The sequence below is a fragment of the Lissotriton helveticus genome, chromosome 11 (assembly GCF_964261635.1).
Source record: "Lissotriton helveticus chromosome 11, aLisHel1.1, whole genome shotgun sequence".
Lineage (NCBI taxonomy): Eukaryota > Metazoa > Chordata > Amphibia > Caudata > Salamandridae > Lissotriton > Lissotriton helveticus.
Genome location: NC_136072.1, coordinates 94,468,330 through 94,490,187, shown reverse-complemented (window position 1 = coordinate 94,490,187; position 21,858 = coordinate 94,468,330). Strand labels below are relative to the sequence as shown.

At 43.4% G+C, this 21,858-nt stretch overlaps 1 protein-coding gene across 1 annotated transcript in view; it reads right to left on the bottom strand.

Moving 5' to 3' along the window:
• The window catches only part of NCEH1 (neutral cholesterol ester hydrolase 1), a 79,163-nt gene extending 59,606 nt beyond the window's left edge, over positions 1-19,557 (bottom strand). The window contains exon 1 of the mRNA XM_078666599.1: positions 19,269-19,557. Within this exon, the coding sequence (XP_078522725.1) occupies positions 19,269-19,406 (138 nt within the window). The 5' untranslated portion in view covers positions 19,407-19,557. The remainder of the gene's footprint in view (positions 1-19,268) is intronic.
• Between the last annotated feature and the right edge of the window lie 2,301 nt (positions 19,558-21,858).

Here is a 21,858-nt window from a genome sequence, read left to right as displayed (position 1 = left end):
TAAAATGTTCTCTGGAGAGTGATCTGCTGCTTCTTGTAGGTAGGCCATCACTAGACCCCACCCCCCTCCACCCCCCACTCTTAGAATGAACCTGATCTTCTAGAAATAGAGGTTCATGGGTGCAGACTCTGCAAACAGCAATAACAATGTAGTAAATGTGACTGGTTTGTTATACTTTGCCCAGGTCATTGGGCATGTATCAAACACCGTCTGAAGCGCAGAAAAGAATGCAATGCAGAATGAACAGTCTGACAAGGAACTGTCCAAGGGGTAGACGGGTTTCAATAGGCCTATTCTGCGGTGATCCAGCCCCCATGTTGTCGTTTCAAGCAGCAGCGGGCAGCACGGATCGGAGGTAGGGGGGGGGGGTAGGACGCGGGGGAAGCGGGTTGAAAATTTTTTTTTTATCTTTGCGCCGCTTCCTCGCTGCGTCTCTCCTCTATAGTCCTCAACAACAGGAAGCACACCCAGGCTCCCAGTGAGCCAATCACAATGCTGCCTTAGCAGAGTTGGGATTGGTCTGAGCGGCGTGTTTTGATGCTCAGACGCTGACTGGGAGCCCGGGCATGTTCTCCATGCAGGCTGTAATGCAGCCTGCATGGAGTACATGCAAAGTGCGCACAACGGTTTTGGGTGGCCAGAGAGGACCGGCGAAGCAGTCATTGAACACTTAGGAGGGTGCTACCTCTCCTCCCCTGCCCCCCTCACGCAAAGCTGCTGAAGAAGGAGAAAATAAAAAGATAATGCAAGTTATTATCATTTTATTTTAATTTCTCTGCTAAAAAGCAGTGGGGCGACGCTCCTCCACCTTAGCGGAGGAGCCGTCACTACTGCAACCACCAACAGGGCAGCTCTTAGGGCGGTCAGGCTTGCTCATGTCCCTCAAATTTCGGAGATCTCTCCGTCGGTGAATGCCCTTGGTCACTGATCCAGGAGCTCCAAGCCCAGTGGAGCTGAGTGAAAAGGAAATCAACCCTGCATTCTCCCGGTCCCACCAAAAGCCTTTCACATATCCTTTTGGAGGGAATTAAAAGTGCCTACATATCTATACATATCTCTGACTAATTCTTCGCCAAACAGAATTCCATTGCTCTCCACCGCAAACTCTTTGCTTGACAGCTCCACCAGTTAGGGGTCAATTTTTATTAATATACTCTTATGTATCGGCATGCACAAAGCAGCATTTGCATTTCCCAAAAGGCAAATCGTTCTCTGGACCCATTGGCGTAACTCTGACATGTCCACCAGAGTAATATTCGATTGTTCCTCCACGACCAAATCAAACAACTTGATGCAAGCATGCACGGATGGGGAGCAAGGTGTGGGTTGGTATATCAGAAAAACTGCATATTCAGCATATTATGATCATGGTAAGCAAATCGGAATAAACATCATCACAAACATTAATTCTTAATAATAACCACTTCTTAAGGCAAGATAAATCTACCCCCACTCTCTCCCCAACAACAATCCAGAGTTGCAGTAACACAATGTGAAACATTTTCTAGGCAAACTCATTTATAAATCATGCCTTTAGCAGGCCCACATCAGACATTCCAGCAGAAGTCCTTCAAAATGATACATTGGGAACACGAAGAAAGTTTCAATCACATTACACACTGCCTAACAGTACATCGTTTACGGCATACTTGTTATGGGCTGAAAAAACTGAGGGTGAAGGTTTGCAATCGGTCTCTGCCTGGGAGCGGACAGGAGCAGGATAAATTAGAAAGCATAAAACTGCATCTATTTCTAATAAAATGTTGTATCACTCAAAAACAGGACTTAACTAAATTAGTATTTAAAACCCTTCTGGGCACAATTTCTTTATTTAAAGTGCAATAGTATACATTTGCTTATTACCACTACATGCAACTTAAAAATTAAGAATTCCCACAAATAATTTGTCACACAAAATTTGCATGTTAAAAACATCTTTCACAGTTGTCACCTTGAGGAGTCATTGAAAAGTAAAGCAGAGAATCTCTCATATTTATTTTACCTGTTTGCAGTCTGGGGGGTTTTACTTGTGCCAACATGACTCTCCTGAGTTTCAGGACTATAAACGAATGAACAGGTGCACATTAAACGAATATATGTTTACTCACCCCCAAGGCTCCGGTGTGTACACACTTGAAGATCCTGCTGGTGACATTCCCAGACTATACGTGAATGTATATATCTCACTCAGGTCTCTTTTCTCATCTTCCAGGTGTGGTGTGCCTTCCCTCTGCCTCTTCTCTCTGCTACTATTAAAAAGTGCTGTATCTATGGTTTTCCAAGTCCTACTGGTGGTTTGATAGATCACTTACTGAAAGGGTATACCATGAAAGTACCACACAGTGTAAGTTGGTGGATAGTGACAAAATCCAAGGAGTAGTATGGCATGGTGATTATTTGACAGAAACAAGAGAGGGCTTAAAGCTGATTTCTTTTGCAAAATAAAAGTTCTTTTAAATGCAAACCAGGGGTTTAGCAATGTCTTGATTCCCACCTTCAAAATATTCTAGTGCTTAGTTTAAAAAATGTTTTATCTTCAATTGTCTTGATAATGTGCTATTTGTTGTCAAGCATGGGAGTGATTCTCCTAATGGCCGCTCACGTTTTTCAGGCTTTCGCGTGGCACATTCCCAGCGTGCCGTCTTCCATTTCCACCAGTTTATGCGGATTGACTTTAGCATTTTTTATTTTACAAAGTTTTATATAGCGCAAACTTGACCCGAATCAGGTATCAGAGCGCTTTACATAGCAGCAGTTGCATTACATGAGGCCACATTTATTTTTGTTAGGCACGGGGAGATTACATGATTTTTCCCAGAATCACAGGATGTTCAGTGTCATTGCAGAGACTCGAACACAGTTCCCCACATTCGAGGTCGACTGCCCTAACCGTTAGGCCAACTCCTCTCCCCACATAATCAGCATATAATCCATGGACAGACAGAATTTCTTTTTGAATCCGATACTCCTCAATCTTTAAAAAAAATTACTTGAAAGGAAAAATTCCACTGGTAGCTATTGGTTGAAATTTGCCATGCCTTAACAGCAAGCCTAACACACAACTGAATCTGTAGTGCTTTGTCCCTTACTACGCATAGGTCTAATAAGCATACTTGTTGCTTCTCTTTCCTGTCAATTAAGCTTAAACTGATCACCCAATCAACAAATTCTGTCTGAAATCTGCTTAGATATGGATTAATGTTAATATAGCCTTATAGCCCGCCGTAGAGGGCTATACCGGCTATTAAAGGCCCTCTCCAGCGTTAAAGGCCCCGAGCCGAAGGCGAGGGCCTTTAACAAGGGAGAGGGACTTTAATAGCGGTATAGCCCATCTACGAAGGGCTATAAGGCTATTAGAACATTCTGTCAATAGAGGACAGAATGTTCTAACAAAAAAAACAAAGCCTTTTGGGAGCGTGAGGGGATTGGAATCCCCCCAGGTTCCCTGAACCCTTTGCTCACAGCCAGAGCTGTGAACAAAGAAGCATTGGAATGTTGGTGCTCCAGGCTTATACCAGCCATTATAAGCCCGGAGCACTCCATTGTTTTCAATGGAGCTCCCAACATTCCAATGTTCTAATAAGAGATCCATGTATGTGTGTAGATAAAGGCAGGGTGATGAAACCTCACCAACCACTAAATAAAATAAATGTCAAGCTTTATCACTGCGCCCCCCCATCAAGGGCAGGAAGACACCCAAGTTTGACCATAATCACTTTGCAGGTCTCTTTTTAGCCTAGATCTTTTGGTTTTAATATATCTTGTATGTATAGCTACTTTCAGCCAGCTATCTTTATCCACTGGCCTGTCAGTGTGTCTTTCACCTGTTTGTTCTTCTCAAATCAGCATACAGCATGGGGCACAGGGTCAGCCTACTTCAGCCACTGGCGTTCCTCTCTCCCAGTGACTGCAAACTGCTCCTGCACAATGTGCACTTACACAGAAAAAGAAGTCCCCTTGTATAGCCTTACAAAAAACATTCACAAACAGTGGCAAAATCAAAAGTCCGCCTCAGACACCAGCCTAACAACTTTGCAAATGTTTGTCTTGAAAGGTATGCTGTATGTCGTGGGGATGTGTAATAAATTTGTATGTGTAAAAGGAAAACGTAAGTATTAATACTCTGTGTACCAATATTTTATCTGTATAGTGAGAGCATAGCCGAAAGACATTACCTCGCTATTCAGGAACATCTGCTTATTTTCCACATAAAATAGGCATCAACATTGATCAATAATAAATCGACAAGAATATAGAGGGAAAACAAATGTATTCAAGTGGCTGTGCATGAAAATATCTAAGGGTTCTGTTGATCTGGCATACTGAAATTCTTTTCTGCTTATTATCTGGGTCATGAAATACAAGATTGCCAAACGCGAACACAAGGCACAGAAATGAACTAAATTGTAGCTTAATATGATATGATGAGCAATGAACAGACTTATTAATGGTGCAGATATTTGGACTAAAGCTTCTTCCTAAGACAGACGTACAATTGAATGCTGAAGGACATACCCCGTCAACAAAAATACTGATAAAAATAAATTGGGGAAATGTATTGCAAATTCTTCCACAAAACGAATACTCTTACTACATGCCAAAAAAAAGTCTGCAAAAGATTGTAAAACACTTTATGCAGGTGGTTTCTAGCTGTACAATTTTTGACTGAATCTTTTATGTCAAACAGTTTCTGAAGGACTGGAGAAACAAGAATGTAAAAATACAAAGAATTATTTCCCACAAAACCAATTACAAAAATTAGGTAGGAACAATGAGACACGTGTGGGTATTAATGCCACATTCGAAATAATTACTAGCTTTAGCAAAGCCAAATCGGTCTCAACTTTGCCTGGGCTTTTTAATGGTGCTGAACAGCATGTGTAAAAAATCGATGCTTTTTGCCAATGGGGTAGTACTGGTAAAAAAAACTAGCACTGACACAGTGAATAGGTGTCACCTTGTTGACCACTGATTTTGTCAATCCCTTTTGCCAATCACCATTGTGAAAAAGCAAAATGTTTTTGCCGATGCTTTTCTGGACTAGCAAAAAAAAATTATTTTATTTTTTAAAGAGAAAACGGTGCTAGGCCACGGCAGCTGCTGGTCACCATGCATGTGTCATGGCAAGGACTCCATTTTCTTTGTTTTAATATTTTTATTTACCGATTGAAGATGACAGAAACCATATTGATTCGTGAATAAAAAAGAAATAAAAAATACCCCAAGGGAGCTTTCTGCATTGTGGAGAGGCCCAGCAGCACATGGCATTTCTCGGTTGCTAAAAAAAATAAAAAAAAATAAAAAAAAATTGCACTGGCAACTGACACGGGTCAGTGATATAATTGGGACCTTTAAGAATATCAGACAAACCAACCTCTACCAGCCACACAACTGCACACAACACAAGCAGGCTTGCATGGAAAGGGCACCAAGATTCTGTGAGTGTTGGGGTCCCTTAAAATGGCAGAGTGATGTATTTTTATTTGAACCAGGTTCAACCCAGAACAAACCTCCTTCTTCTACGTAGATGTCAGTAATAAGGACAGCCATGCTCACATCCCATATAAACAAGGCAGAAAGACTTCCAAAAGATTTTAATTTGTTTACCTTTTTAGAAAGAAGTAGTAGGACAAAAACCAAGCCATGCCAGCGCCCCGCTGCAACACCACCAAACCTATAGTCAGACCACCAACTGGTTTCCGATAGGAATCTAGGTCGGGCAGTCCTGCTTTGGCGGTCCCGCGGCGGTGCATTTATAAGGCTGATATGTGAGCCTTAGAAAGGCAGCGCCACAGCATTTTCCAGCATGGTATGGACTGTGCAGTCCATGCCGTGCAGGAACAAGGGGTGCAAGCAGACAGGAGGGTACACCATGTTTCCCCCCCTGCTTGAATTCCCCGACCCATCGCCATGAAAAGGGTTGCATTGAGGAAACTCGTAATATGCTTAGCGGTGCTGTAGCAGCACCATCAACATACTGCGTACTCTGTCCGCTGCACTACCGCTGCACTGCGGACTCTGACCGCTGCACCACTGGAGCGGGATCATGGATCCAGTCCTGTGGCAGTCCCACCACTGCACTTGTAATTTGATGGTCGGACTGCCAGTGCGGTGGTGCGCAGAGAGCCACTGCGAATACAGAGCTTGCCTTAGTCGTAATCGGGCCCATAGTCTTTGTGTACGCGACTGAGGATCATGTGGCGACAGCAGTGATTTGCAACAGATTTCAATATTTTCAGTAGGAGGTTTCACATTCCCCGAAACCATAGGTTTATATGGCAAATGAGCTTGGTGGGTTGGCGCACCACTTTCATAGACTGAGTGCATACTGCAGCTGGCTTGGTCTTTAATCTTCCAAGGATTTAGAGAGTGCCCTAGAGTTAAATTATGGTACCTAGAATCTGCGCTTTGAAGTTGCTTTTCTATGAACATTCCAATGGTCTAAAGCTCAGAATGCAGATAACAGGCACAATGCTAAAGATGTTTGCTCATTCATCGTATCAATGAAACCTAGAATCAGTCAACTGGTGAGTCTTCTTAGAGATACCCATTGCCCTTTTATCTCCCTACATTTAGCACCACGAATGAAACTCGGCTCCAGGGGAGGGACAAACGCAAGATGGTCAAGGAAAGCAATCAAATAAGAAGCAGACAAATGAGAGCAACAATGAAATCAACCAATGGTAAACAATGGGCGGGATGTAATCCCCTGTAAATTCTTGGTAAACCCTGCGCTGTCTGGTAGGCAAGACCTAAAATGTAGAAAGTGAGAAAAAAGGAAGCAGTGTTAGCCTCTTTCTAAACGCTACAGTTAACTTAGCTTAAACCTGAACTGCAGAAAACAGATTGGTCCTGTGCTTCTCCCAAAATGGCCGCGCCCTTTGTGAGTTTCGTTTCCTTCCTTAAACTGCTCCCAAAATGGCCACCCAATAAGCACTCATGGGCATCGCAATGGGTATTGAAGAATTATTTAAATACCATTAAAATATAATACAATCCCCCCCAAAAAAAGAAAACAGATTGGTGATGGTATTTTAAGGGCCTATTGATTCCAAGAATGTGCAAATGTTGGGCTACGTTACCTTGTGTGGCAATTCGGGTCCAAAGTCGAATGGGCACATTTTTTGCTCACACAAATATCTCTGGTATAAGACGCAGGTGAGTGTAAACGAACCTAGTAATCCAAAGTTAACAAACAACAGTATATGAGGTGAAATATATGGCAGAAAATAAACCATTAACTGTATAACCCACTCAAGGCAGGCTGCTAAATTAAGGCCGTTTCCAAAAAGGGGTCTGGCCAGCCCAGACTTTGGAGCAGATTTTACGTCATTGGAATGAACGTGCAATTAATTAGAGGTATTTACATTTTTGGGTGAATATCTAATCTTATTAATATAAGGAAATTCCCCGGCAGCCTTGATAATCTCTTTAGTATCTAACCCTCCCCTTTCTCTCCCAGCCTCTACCCTGTTTAACACTGAGCTACATTATATTTACATGAGATGCGTTCACATTCAATGTGCCTCTCAATCCTTTTGTCCATCAAACTAATTCTATTTCGAACAAGGTCATTTTAACTGGACGCCTTCTACTGTACAAGGTCACAGCTTTGAATTAGGAAAAATGTCAGCAGTAAAACAATATATGTTATGAAGAGCCATAGGATGTTCCAACTCGTATTGTGTAGTATATAAACTGCCAGATTTTCATCACCCTGCTCCTTTCTAAACCGGTCATTGAGTACAAAGAAGCTTCTTGCCACATGGTTAAGCTTGAAAAAAGGAGTTGATTTTTTACTAAGGGAACAGCAGGGGAACTGTGGTAGTTCACAACGTGTGTATTTGTACCCTGCATTTTCACCACTCTCGGTAGTCACAACGTGTGTATTTGTATAGTGCATGTCCACCACTCTGGGTAGTCCATAACATGTGTATTTGTGTAGTGCATGTTCACCACTCAGGGTAGTTCATAACTTGTGCATTTGTGTAGGGCATGTCCACCACTCTGGATAGTCCGTTTGTATAGTGCATGTTCAGAACTCGGGGTAGTCCATAACGTGGGAATTTGAATAGTGCATGTCACCACTCCAGATAGTTCGAACGTGTATTTGTATAGCGCATGTTCACCACTCTGGGTAGTTTATAACATGTGCATTTGTAAAGAGCATGTTCACCACTCTGGGTAGTTCGTAACGTGTGCATTTGAGTAGTGCATGTTCACCACCTCTGGGTAGTTCATAACGTGTATTTGTACAGTGCATGTTCACCACTCTGGGTAGTAAATAACTTGTGTATTTGTAGTGCATGTCACCACTCTGGGTAGTTCATAACGTGTATTTGTACAGTGCAGTTTCACCACTCTGGGTAGTAAATAACGTGTGTATTTGTATAGTGCATGTCACCACTCTGGGTAGTTCAGAGCGTGTGTATTAGCGTAGTGCATGTTCTGTCCGGTCCGGAACGACCAGTCTGGATCGTTCTTAACATGTGTATTTGTAAAGTGCATGTTCACCACTCTGGGAATCATAACGTGTATTTGTATAGTGCAGGTTCACCACTCAGGGAATCATAACGTGTATTTGTATAGTGCATGTTCACCACTCTGGGAATCATAAAGTGTATTTTGTATTTGTAGAGTGCATGTCACCACTCTGGGTAGTTCGTAGCGTGTGTATTTGTATAGTGCATGTCACCACTCTGGGTAGTTCATAACGTCTGTATTTGCGTAGTGCATGTTCTGTCCAGTCTGGAATGACCGCCTGGATCATTCTTATACGTGTATTTACAAAGTGCATGTTCACCACTCAGGGTAGATCATAACTTGTGCATTTGTGTAGGACATGTCCACCACTCTGGGTAGTTCATAACGTGTGTATTTGTGTTGTGCATGTTAACCACTCTGGGTAGTTTGTAACGTGTGTATTTGTGTAGTGCATGTTCATACTCGGGGTAGTCCATAACATGTGTATTTGTATAGTGCATGTTCAGGTCTCCGGGCAGTCCGTAACGTTTGTATTTGTGTAGTGCATGTTCACCACTCAGGGTAGTTCATAACTTGTGCATTTGTGTAGTGCATGTCCACCACTCTGGATAGTCCGTAATGTGTGTATTTGTATAGTGCATGATCAGAACTCGGGGTAGTCCATAACGTGGGAGTTTGAATAGTGCATGTCACCACTCCAGATAGTTTGTAACGTGTATTTGTATGGCGCATGTTCACCACTCTGGGTAGTTTATAACATGTGCATTTGTAAAGAGCATGTTCGCCACTCTGGGTAGTTCGTAACGTGTGCATTTGAGTAGTGCATGTTCACCACCTCTGGGTAGACAAACGCAAGATGGTCAAGGAAAGCCATCGAATAAGAAGCAGGCAAATGAGAGCAACAATTAAATCAACCAATGGTAAACAATGGGCGGGATGTAAGCCCCTGTAAATTCTTGGTAAACCCTGCGCTGTCTGGTAGGCAAGACCTAAAATGTAGGATGTGAGAAAAGAGGAAGCAGTGTTAGCCTCTTTCTAATCGCTACAGTTAACTTAGCTTAAACCTGAACTACAGAAAACCGATTGGTGATGGTATTTTAAGGGTCTATTGATTCCAAGAATGTGCAAATGTTGGGATATGTTACCCTGTGTGGTAATTCGGGTCCAAAGTCGAATGGGCACATTTTTTGCTCACACAAATATCTCAGCTATAGGGCGCGGGTGAGAGTAAACGAACCTGGTAATCCAAAATTAACAAACAACAGAATATGAGGTGAAATATATGCCAGAAAATAAACCATTAACTGCATAACCCACTCAAGGCAGGCTGCAAAATAAAGGCCGTTTTCAAAAAGGGGTCTGGCCAGCCCAGACTTTCGAGCTGATTTTACGTCATTGGAATGAACGTGCAATTAATTAGAGGTATTTACATGTTTGGGTGAATATCTAATCTTATTAATATAAGGAAATTCCCCGGCAGCCTTGATAATCTCCTAGTATCTAACCCTCCCCTTTCTCTCCCAGTTTCTACCCTCTTTAACACTGAGCTACATTATATTTACATGAGATGCGTTCACATTCAATGTGCCTCTCAATCCTTTTGTCCATCAAACTAATTCTATTTCTAGCACGGTCATTTTAACTGGACGCCCTCTACTGTACAAAGTCACAGCTTTGAATTAGGAAAAATGTCAGCAGTTAAACAATATATGTTATGAAGAGCCATAGTATGTTCCAACTCGTATTGTGTAGTATATAAACTGCCAGATTGACATCACCCTGCTCCTTTCCAAACCGGTCATGGAGTACAAAGACGCTTCTTGCCACATGGTTAAGCTTGAAAAAAGGAGTTGATTTTTTACTAAGGGAACAGCAGGGGAACTGTGGTAGTTCACAACGTGTGTATTTGTACCCTGCATTTTCACCACTCTCGGTAGTCACAACGTGTGTATTTGTATAGTGCATGTCCACCACTCTGGGTAGTCCATAACATGTGTATTTGTGTAGGACATGTCCACCACTCTGGGTGGTCCATAACATGTGTATTTGTATAGTGCGTGTTCACGTCTCCAGGCAGTCCGTAACGTTTGTATTTGTGTAGTGCATGTTCACCACTTAGGGCAGTCCTTAAAATGTGTATTTCAATAGCGCATGCCACCACTCCAGGTCGTACATAACTTGTGTATTAGTGTAGTGCATGTTAACCACACTGGGTAGTTTGTAACGTGTGTATTTGTGTAGTGCATGTTCAATATTGGGGTAGTCCATAACATGTGTATTTGTATAGTGCATGTTCACGTCTCCGGGCAGTCCGTAACGTTTGTATTTGTGTAGTGCATGTTCATCACTCAGGGTAGTTCATAACGTGTATTTGTACAGTGCAGTTTCACCACTCTGGGTAGTAATAACGTGTGTATTTGTATAGTGCATGTCACCACTCTGGGTAGTTCAGAACGTTTGTATTTGAGTAGTGCATGTTCTGTCCGGTCCGGAACGACCAGTCTGGATCGTATTTGTACAGTGCATGTTCACCACTATGGGAATCATAACGTGTATTTGTACAGTGCATGTCACCACTCTGGGTAGTTCGTAACGTGTGTATTTGTATAGTGCATGTCACCACTCTGGGAATCATAACGTGTATTTGTATAGTGCATGTCACCACTCTGGGAATCATAACGTGTATTTGTATAGTGCATGTTCACCACTCTGGGAATCATAACGTGTATTTGTACAGTGCATGTCACCACTCTGGGTAGTTCGTAACGTGTGTATTTGTATAGTGCATGTCACCACTCTGGGAATCATAACGTGTATTTGTATAGTGCATGTCACCACTCTGGGAATCATAACGTGTATTTGTATAGTGCATGTTCCCCACTCTGGGAATCATAACGTGTATTTGTATAGTGCATGTCACCACTCTGGGAATCATAACGTGTATTTGTATAGTGCATGTTCCCCACTCTGGGAATCATAACGTGTATTTGTATAGTGCATGTTCACCACTCTGGGAATCATAGCGTGTATTTGTAGAGTGCATGTCACCACTCTGGGTAGTAAATAACGTGTGTATTTGTATAATGCATGTCACTACTCTGGGTAGTAAATAACGTGTGTATTTGTATAATGCATGTCACCACTCTGGGTAGTAAATAACGTGTGTATTTGTATAATGCATGTCACCACTCTGGGTAGTAAATAACGTGTGTTTTTGTATAATGCATGTCACTACTCTAGGTAGTTCAGAACGAATGTATTTGCGTAGTGCATGTTCTGTCCGGTCCGGAACGACCAGTCTGGATCGCTCTTAACATGTGTATTTGTAAAGTGCATGTTCACCACTCTGGGAATCATAACGTGTATTTGTATAGTGCATGTTCACCACTCTGGGAATCATAAAGTGTATTTGTAGAGTGCATGTCACCACTCTGGGTAGTTCGTAACGTGTGTATTTGTATAGTGCATGTCACCACTCTGGGTAGTTCGTAACGTCTGTATTTGCGTAGTGCATGTTCTGTCCAGTCTGGAATGACCGGTCTGGGTCGTTCTTATATGTGTATTTACAAAGTGCATGTTCACCACTCAGGGTAGATCATAACTTGTGCATTTGTGTAGGACATGTCCAACACTCTGGGTAGTTCATAACGTGTGTATTTGTGTTGTGCATGTTCAGTACTCTGGTTAGTCCATAACATGTGTATGTGGATAGTGCATGTTCACGTCTCCGGGCAGTCCGTAACGTTTGTATTTGTGTAGTGCATGTTCACCACTTAGGGCAGTCTTTAAAATGTGTATTTCAATAACACATGCCACCACTCCAGGTAGTTCATAACGTGTGTATTAGTGTAGTGCATGTTAACCACTCTGGGTAGTTTGTAACGTGTGTATTTGTGTAGTGCATTTTAACGTCTCCGGGCAGTCCGTAACGTTTGTCTTTGTGTGGTGCATGTTCACCACTCAGGGTAGTTCATAACTTGTGCATTTGTGTAGTGCATGTCCACCACTCTGGATAGTCCGTAATGTGTGAATTTGTATAGTGCATTCTGATCCGGTCCCGCTTTTACCCCCGCCAGGACTACAAACCCCTAGAAACTCACCGGTATCCAGGGCGCCAAATACCAGCCCTTACATTCACTCACCCGTGTCTCACAACAGTGCCAGAGCGGAACCCGTGACCCGAAGTACCCCGCCCCTCTCTCTGTTACAGGAACCAACCAGCGGCCGCCGCCAGCAGGACGCACTCTGTATCGACCCCGGAAGTCCCGCCCCTACAACAGCGACAGCACCAGTGAAAACCGAAGCCATCGAGCAGAACGCCGTCGGAGCATCGTGGCAGGATACCCAGACTGGCGGAGGAGACGGAGAAGAAGAGAAACCCGAAGAAGACGTATGGTCGGAGGATTGGCGGAGTCCCTGAGGAGGTGGCTGAAGAGCGGCCGTAGCTCACTGGAGGGCTACGGCGGACCGCGTGAGTACCTAGAACCCCTTTCTGGGCACGCTAGGCGCTCAGTGTATATAGTGTATATTTCTCTCTTTCCCTTAGACACGGAGCACGTTAAGGTTCTCACTGTGCAAAGTGTACAGCACCCTCGCGGTATTGCCCCCGTTTCCCCACACGCACCCTTCGGACACTCTTGCTGTTCCCTCCCCCCCTTCTTCGTCCTCCTTCCTTCTATTCTCGAGAGCCCCCTTTTCCTCACTACGCCGTCCTATCTCGTTCCCCCACATCCCGGTGTTGGTGACAGGACACTCGCGGACTCCAAGTCCAGAACTAACGGTCCTTCTTTTCTCTTGTTGCCCTCCGAGGTATCTCCCCGAGGAAATACCCGACCTGAAGGCCAACCAGACGGTACCCGGAGATAAAGCGAAGGACTCCGAACCGAAACCGACCCGACGGAAGGAAAAGACCCGAACCACCCCCCGGAACCATACTTCTTGTTGTTACTGGACATTTGTGTGTATAAATAAAACCGGCATAGCCCACTACATCCGGCCTCCTTGCCTGCTATTTCAGCCCGCGACACGCCCACCATCACATGCATGTTCAGAACTCGGGGTAGTCCATAACGTGGGAATTTGAATAGTGCATGTCACCACTCCAGATAGTTTGTAACGTGTATTCGTATAGCGCATGTTCACCACTCTGGGTAGTTTGTAACATGTGCATTTGTAAAGAGCATGTTCGCCACTCTGGGTAGTTCGTAACGTGTGCATTTGAGTAGTGCATGGTCACCTCTGGGTAGTTCATAACGTGTATTTGTACAGTGTATGTTCACCACTCAGGGTAGTTCGTAACATGTGTATTTGTATAGTGCATGTTCACCACCTCTGGGTAGTTCATAACCTGTATTTGTACAGTGCAGTTTCACCACTCTGGGAAGTAAATAACGTGTATATTTGTATAGTGCATGTCACCACTCTGGGTAGTTCAGAACGTGTGTATTTGCGTAGTGCATGTTCTGTCCGGTCCGGAACGACCAGTCTGGATCGTTCTTAACATGTGTATTTGTAAAGTGCATGTTCACCACTCTGGGAATCATAACGTGTATTTGTATAGTGCATGTTCACAACTCTGGGAATCATAACGTGTATTTGTAGAGTGCATGTCACCACTCTGGGTAGTTCATAACGTGTGTATTTGTATAGTGCATGTCACCACTCTGGGTAGTTCATAACATCTGTATTTGCAAAGTGCATGTTAACCACTCTGGGAATCATAAAGTGTATTTGTTTAGTGTATGTCACCACTCTGGGTAGTTCATAATGTGCGTATTTGTACAGTGCATGTTCACCACTCAGGGTAGTTCTTACTGTGTGTATTTGCGTAGTCCATGTTCACCACTCTGGGTAGTTCATAACCTGTATTTGTACAGTGCAGTTTCACCACTCTGGGAAGTAAATAACGTGTATATTTGTATAGTGCATGTCACCACTCTGGGTAGTTCAGAACGTGTGTATTTGCGTAGTGCATGTTCTGTCCGGTCCGGAACGACCAGTCTGGATCATTCTTAACATGTGTATTTGTAAAGTGCATGTTCACCACTCTGGGAATCATAACGTGTATTTGTAGAGTGCACGTCACCACTCTGGGTAGTTCGTAACGTGTGTATTTGTATAGTGCATGTCACCACTCTGGGTAGTTCATAACATCTGTATTTGAAAAAAGTGCATGTTCACCACTCTGGGAATCATAAAGTGTATTTGTATAGTGTATGTCACCACTCTGGGTAGTTCATAATGTGCGTATTTGTACAGTGTATGTTCACCACTCAGGGTAGTTCTTACTGTGTGTATTTGCGTAGTCCATGTTCACCACTCTGGGTAGTTCATAACGTGTGTATTTGTACAGTGAATGTTCGCTACTCTGGGTAGTTCATAACGTGTGTATTTGCGTAGTGCATGTTCCGTCCGGAACGACCGGTCTGGGTCGTTCTTACATGTGTATTTGTAAAGTGTTTCGGCTACCAGCCTTCAACAGGTTCCTAATATAGGCCAGTGTTGAGCCGCCTAACGGATGTGGCATCAAATAAGTTGCTTCTTTCTTGAACAAATACACTGGGACAACGCACTGCATCAACTACAAGGTCACAAGGCTTCCTGATGAAGGCTGATAGCCGAAACGCGCGTAGGAATCTCAAGAATTTTTAGCCATGATATGAATGTTGTTAGGACACCAAAAATTGTGTTCTTTGTCTTAATGAGTTTAGAAGACAATATATGAATTACTATAACTGTTAAATTTGAGAAATATTTATTGTAATCAAAACAAAATAAAACCTTTTTTGATATTTAGTAAATAAATGTGTTAAACAATTATGGCTGACTTCTGAGTATTATATTGCCATAATTCTATTGTCACTGATTTGTATATATCATGCTGATTGTTTAGGTCCAGGTGTTTTTATTCCTTGATTCCTAAATGTTTTCTTTCAACTCATGTGAGAGATTTAACAATAGTGACTGTGTCTATTTCTCGTATAGCCTTGAAAAAGTTGCATGTATATGTAACAGAAGCGACGCAACACGTGTTGGCTCTCGATCTGTCACAGAACTCATACATGAGAAGGTTCTACGCAAAGAATAAAAGATTGAAGAAATCTCCTTTGACCAGTGTATATATTTGTGTTGTCATACGAAGTTACTACTGTCAATTGATTGTGCTTCTAAAGTTCAGGCTGCAGAGTTTGGGGAGGCAGGTGGTTCTCTCCAACTTGTAGCACCATACAGATAGAGGATATATAAATATACATACAGTGGATATACCCTGTGGCGCTGTTTCCCTATGAACAATACCACCACCTATCATTTGTACATATACAATTCATCGTAAAACAGGCAAACCTCCAATAATAAAACATAGCAATTTATGGGTATTACAATATAGATAAAAACTCTTCAAACATGTAATCACTATAAAACATACTTGTTCAATGGGTTAAGTAATAAGTTGTAATAATTCATAATGTGTAGTAATTTTAACGTGCTCTATTAAAGGAAGTAAAAACGCCTTTTATTATTCCCCCAATAGTCTGCTGTGGAGTTGGTTGACCGTAAACAAGTTTTCTCTGGATGTATGTCGTTACAACGCATGCTTTTACCACGCATGCCTTTACAACGCAGGTTTTACAACGCAAGTCGTTACAACGACTTGCGTTTGGGGGCGCTGGATAGTGAATAGTTTAATTTACTATTCCAACACCAGTCCCCGTGGATAGTAGGGAAGGTGTTGGATAGTAAATTAAACTATTACCTATCCTACAGCGCCCCCCAGCGCAATTCGTTGTAACGAATTGCGTTGTAAAAGTTGCGTGGTAAAGGTAGTGCGTGTTAAAAGTTGCGTTGTAAACGCTGTTTACCGTTTTCTCATTATAATCGACTTGTGAATGATGAAAGGCTATGTGGACCAACTAGGATTCGTGTATGTTGCCACGAGGTCAACCGCAGAAACAAGGAAGCAGAACATACGCAGCGCACTGAGCAACCAGACCCACTCTTCAATATTCTAAGGGGGTCACCAAGGGGGGGGGGGGTCCAAAGGGCGGATACTTAGATACCTTGCCTCTTTCCTCGAAACCCTTAAGCTATTCTTTGGGGGAGCGAGTCACCACATTTAGGTTGAAAACATCTTTGACCAATTCAAGGTAGAAATTGAAATTCTCCCTCCCCCACTCGCCACCCCTTTCAGAGGTCAACTTTCTTCAGGCTGCTGCTCTACTCTGCACTTAATTTGTGCAGGTGCTAGACATAAAAGAGTAATGGGGGGGGGGCTTCAGTATTTGAGAGCAAGGGAGAGGAAGTAAGAAGAAAACCAAAATTAGTAAAACGGCGGCGACAAAGGGATAAAGCAGGGATGAAAAATAACTTTTAGGAGTAATACATGTAGACAGGAAATGTAGGATGGTGGATGAAAGTAGCATGATATAGAACCAGGACTGGGAAGCCTCAGAATTCAGAAACCCGGCATTCGTAGAGGGCCCCTATAATAAACCGTAGGCCCCGGCACTAAGTTATTTGACAAATTAAGCAGTGGCAATACCAGGAAGTAGAGCTATAGGAGTGTTCCGACTTCTTAAGTTCTATTCCAGACTCTTGCACCCACGTCACTGCCCTGCAGCAGAAACTGAGAAATGTGCCCCACCGCCCACACTCAAGAAGGTCAAACCTTGCCGGAAGGTCAATGCTGCCCACTGATGTGCAACAGCACACTGTGTTCTCTTATATGCACTGCTCGAGAAAACCTTGCCCCAGTGCTCTGATTTCTTGTATGCCAACATACAGTGTTGCAATGTGTGTACTTCGTCATTTCTCAAACCCATAGGGCGAGTAGCCAATGTGGCTGGTCGAAGAATGTTGGGGCCTCTGCTAGGGCCAGATGAAGCGATTACGAATCAGAACAAACTCAGTAATTGGCAGGACAGCTGGAAATTATATTCTAAAAGGAAAAATATAAAATATAATACGGTGCTCTTTTGTTTGAACTTTTATCATTGACAGGATTTAAATGTTGAAAATGTTAGTGACGGCCTATGGGTTTCAAAGCCTGGTAGGGGGTAGTAAGCCCATATAAATGCAAATACAAGGCAATGCCTGGACTTCATACATGTCCCTCTGGTGGTGTGAGCCTAAGAACAAACTCTGGAATCTCTTAGGTTTGCCAATCCACTAACTTTTGCTAATCTCTTCAATTTTCTCCATTTGGGATATGACACCGGTTGGCACAGTTTGTAATGGGTAGTTCGGGGGATGTCAGTGGGTCTTGTCCTTATACTTAACCTTGTACAATGGACAGCAATTTAGATGCACTTTCCATGCACTTTAACTCAGGTGTTACAACTTCTATTTTGTTGCAGCTTTGTACAGCGCAAACTGGGTCCAAGGACATGAAAGTTACATTCACGTGGTCAGATATTTTGTAGGGGATTAACTGAGTTGCCCGGAATCACGGGATGTGTTGAGCTGACGCTGGGACTCGAACTTAATTCTCCAGTTCTAAAGTGCTAAAGTAGGCCCGATCCCCTCCCCTAGTCGTTCGGTTTTCTGATTAGCACTTCTTTGTAATCAATCACGCAAACATCGTTGTCTAGAGAGATTCCCCGTAGAGCGTCAGAGTGGTGGAACTTGTAACAAATATATTTTGCAAGTTGCCTTTATTTAACTCCCAGGACAAACACAGATCAGCAATTAGTTAAAAATAACGTATGTTTTTGCCTTAAACTAGAAAGACGGGATTGTAAATACAATGATCGAATTGCACAATGGGGCGATTTTCAGGCGCTTTACATATTCTATAAACATAACATAATACTACCTGGTACCTGCCTGCGTTTCCACAGTAGCGCGGAGACACCGCTTCGGGGGCGATCTAGGCACTTTACAATTTATATTCACATAACACAATGTGTTAACAGGTAACCTGAGTTCAAATCCGGGCTTCTCGTTGTGCAAACTGTTGATCTTGTGCAAATCGGTTTAATTCACTGTAGCTCGTCTTCCCTGACAGTCCAAATAAGAGCAGCTTTAAGTAAGTTGGGCCAGAATGTGCACCATACAAAACCCTCATTCAGACACTGAATCACAAAGTACATATTTGATCCCTGTATAATAGATACATTGGTCATATATATATTTCAAAAGTTGACTATTGGCGCTTGGTTCACTCATGGAAACATCGTAGGGGGAAGGGGGTGGGGGGTAAATGAATGTTCCTAAATTCATGTTTAAAAATTATCACTTTAAAGACGTCACTCAATGCAGTGATATCATCTTAAACACTCTTTTGAAACATGTTAAAGAGAGTAACTTCGGTTTCCATTTTAAGACTATTTATCACATGTTTACAGGACTCGTTTTGCCTGTCTCGGCTCTCTGTGAATCTCTTGGCTCGCCCACCTACAGGAGGTCATGTCATTACAAACGGGGGCGATGGTGGCTTCATTCACCCCTTTATGTCACTATCAGTGTGTTTACATTCCTCAGTTCTCTCGAGTTTTGCTTTGCACAGCTGGGCCTAATGCTCTGTTTATGACTCAGTGCTAATTTGCATTTCTGTGTAACCGTGAAGGAATCGGTGTGTGTGTGTTGGGGGGGTGGGGGGGGATCTCGTGACTTTATAACTCGTGCTGGGTGTTGTAGAAATTCTGATCACACATGTGTGGCAGGTGTTTGCTTTGAACATATGGCTAGCTAAGGCGTTCCATGGCACTGGTGGCTTTCTATGGTGCATGATGTAGGCTGTGTCAGAAGTCAAGCCCCCCCCCCCCCTCCCTCATCAGTGGTCTTACCAGGTCCTGCGCCCCCCTGAAGGTGGCGTCCAGCAGCAAGAGCTTCCAGGGCTCGCAGATGGTGTCTGGCAGCGGGTTGTAGACGTAGTAGGAGGCCAGGGCCATGCAGGCGGCCAGCACGGCGTGGCTGGGCTTCATCCTTGCGGCGCAGCGCTAGCCCGCGGGGCGACGGGCTTCAAGGAGCCTCGCAGGCGCTGTGTTCCCAATGCTCCCCCCTAGCAGGGATATCAAGACGCCTTAAGCCGGTGTTAGCAGCAGGCAAATAATCCTCATAGCAGCGCCCGGCTCCGGAGCTTCATTCAAGGTTTCCGGACTCTGCCAGCCAATGGGAAAGGCAGAGGGAGGATGTCCGGGTGGATGCGCCTCACTCCACCCACCCCCACTTCCCATGGGTGCTCTTGCAGCCTCCACCAAGGACCGCAACAATGAGCCTCCTAGCAGCTGCTCACAGCGCCACCTCCCGGCCGCGGTCTTCAGTGCAGGCAAAAGTGAAAACCAGCATGAAATGTCAGTGTGTGAGAGCTGAAGCATTTCTGGGTCCCTGGCAAGATATATTTTGCCCCCCTCCCCTACCAGGGACGTATCTTCAGGGGGGTGTTTCACCCCCTAATAAATGGTTTATTTCATGAATTTGTGGGTACAGGAGCTTTCAAGGTACTCGGGTTTCACCTTGCATTTTAAACACTCACTCCGACAAAACGCTCTCTCTCTCCCATGTGTTTTGAAGGTCTTAAAAGTTAAAACTGGGTTATTTTACAAAATACCGTTTTTTAGTACACCTCAAAATACGCACTAGTTTCCATTTCTACTGGCTCTTAAATCAGGGGCAGTTTAGGATTTTGGGGGCCCTGGGCCAAACGTATTCTGGGGGCCCCTGTTCGGAACAGCTTTATATTTATGATTCAGTTTTAGCTCTTTCATGCCCTCCTTGACAGGTTACTGACACTTGTCCAAAATATAAATGTGTTTACATGCGATATATAGGGGCAGTGGTGGTTGTTTTCAGTATTGTAACACAACAGCTCACTAATGTTACTGTAAACAATCTCTGTGACATCCTTTTATTTCTCAAATGTGAGGTCCTATTTTGATCTTAAAGAAACCTTTTTTAGGGATATTGCATGAAACATAAACACAGGATTGTGTCTGAATAGACTCAAAAATATCACCATATTAAAAAATACATTAAAGGGAAAGAGTATTTAAAACATTCTGTTTAAGAATAATTCAAGGTCATTAGGGCAAGGTGTTCCTGAGAACAGATCAGACTATCAGGGGGCCCCTGAAAGGCTGAGCCTACTTTAACTATGCCTTAAAAAACATCACTGGCTTAAGTCCCCCTCATGCGCTGTTTCTCAAATAATAATTAATATGATATGTCAGTGTGGTGTTGGAAAACCTGAAGTTCACCCACCTCCCAGTCTTACTGACCAAACTACACTCCTGCATCCCCCCCCCCCCCATGGAACAACTTTGAATGTATTGCTTCTTTTCAGCTCATTAAAGCCTTCCTCATGCCAAACAACATTGAGATTTATGTTAAACTTTCAGACACAACGACACGAAAAAACTACCAAAAGTATTGATAAAGCTATTTCTTTTTAAGTTTGGATCTATATATTTTTTATTTACAATCACATTTTATGTGGAATGCAGTGTTGAATCAACTGTTTATTCCAATTGTTTGAGAGTATGCTTACAGTGAGTTGGTAGAGGTTTAGTGGACAAGTGCATAATATGAAAAATAAGACACACGCACAGGACTTGAAACAGTAGCTTAGCTGATGGATATTTATAAACAAGCATTGGCATAGCCAATAGGTCTCGCCTTTGGGAACTTATAAGTGTTTAGCTATGCAACAGTTGATGTTGTTGCACGAAGGATATTGTGCTGGATAACTAAACACCTATAAGATCCCAAAGGCGGGACCTATTGACTATGCCAATGCTTGTTCACCTTGTGTGAGTGCAGTAGGTGCCTGGACTGAGGAGGACTGGACTAGAAATGGGGCTCAGGGCTTGAGCAGTCATCATATGAGCACCCATGGTGGGTCACAAAAGGGATGAGGTTAGGCAAGGAGGCCGGGACTTTGTGCCCAGCACTATCTCTGCAGTCACTCCTACCTTCCCCATAAACATATTTTTCTGGAGCAGTCCCAAACATCCTGTGAAAAATGCAAAAACCCCTTATGAATTTCACTCGTTTAGAGCTTCCACGCATGGGGTGGATATTTCTTCCTAATAAAGGTGTCTATGTTCACTGTGTGAAACCAAAGGGAATGATGGACGGAGTGTTGAACATTGCAAGCACTCACCCCATCAACTGATTTGGGTTTAATCCATCACCATTCTTTAGCTCACTCCGCCACCCCAGTTCAGACTTGTCCATATGCAAATCAGTCTGACCCTGTGCCTCATGGGAACAGTCCAGCCCGAACTGTCAAGCCATGTCGGTTGTTTAGCCAGAAACCGGTCCCAGGATGGTTGTTTACGGTCCAGGGAAGACATGGCTTGGCAGTTCGGGCTGGACTGTTCCCATAAGGCACAGGGTCGGACTGATTTGCCTATGGCCATGTCTGAACTTGGGTGG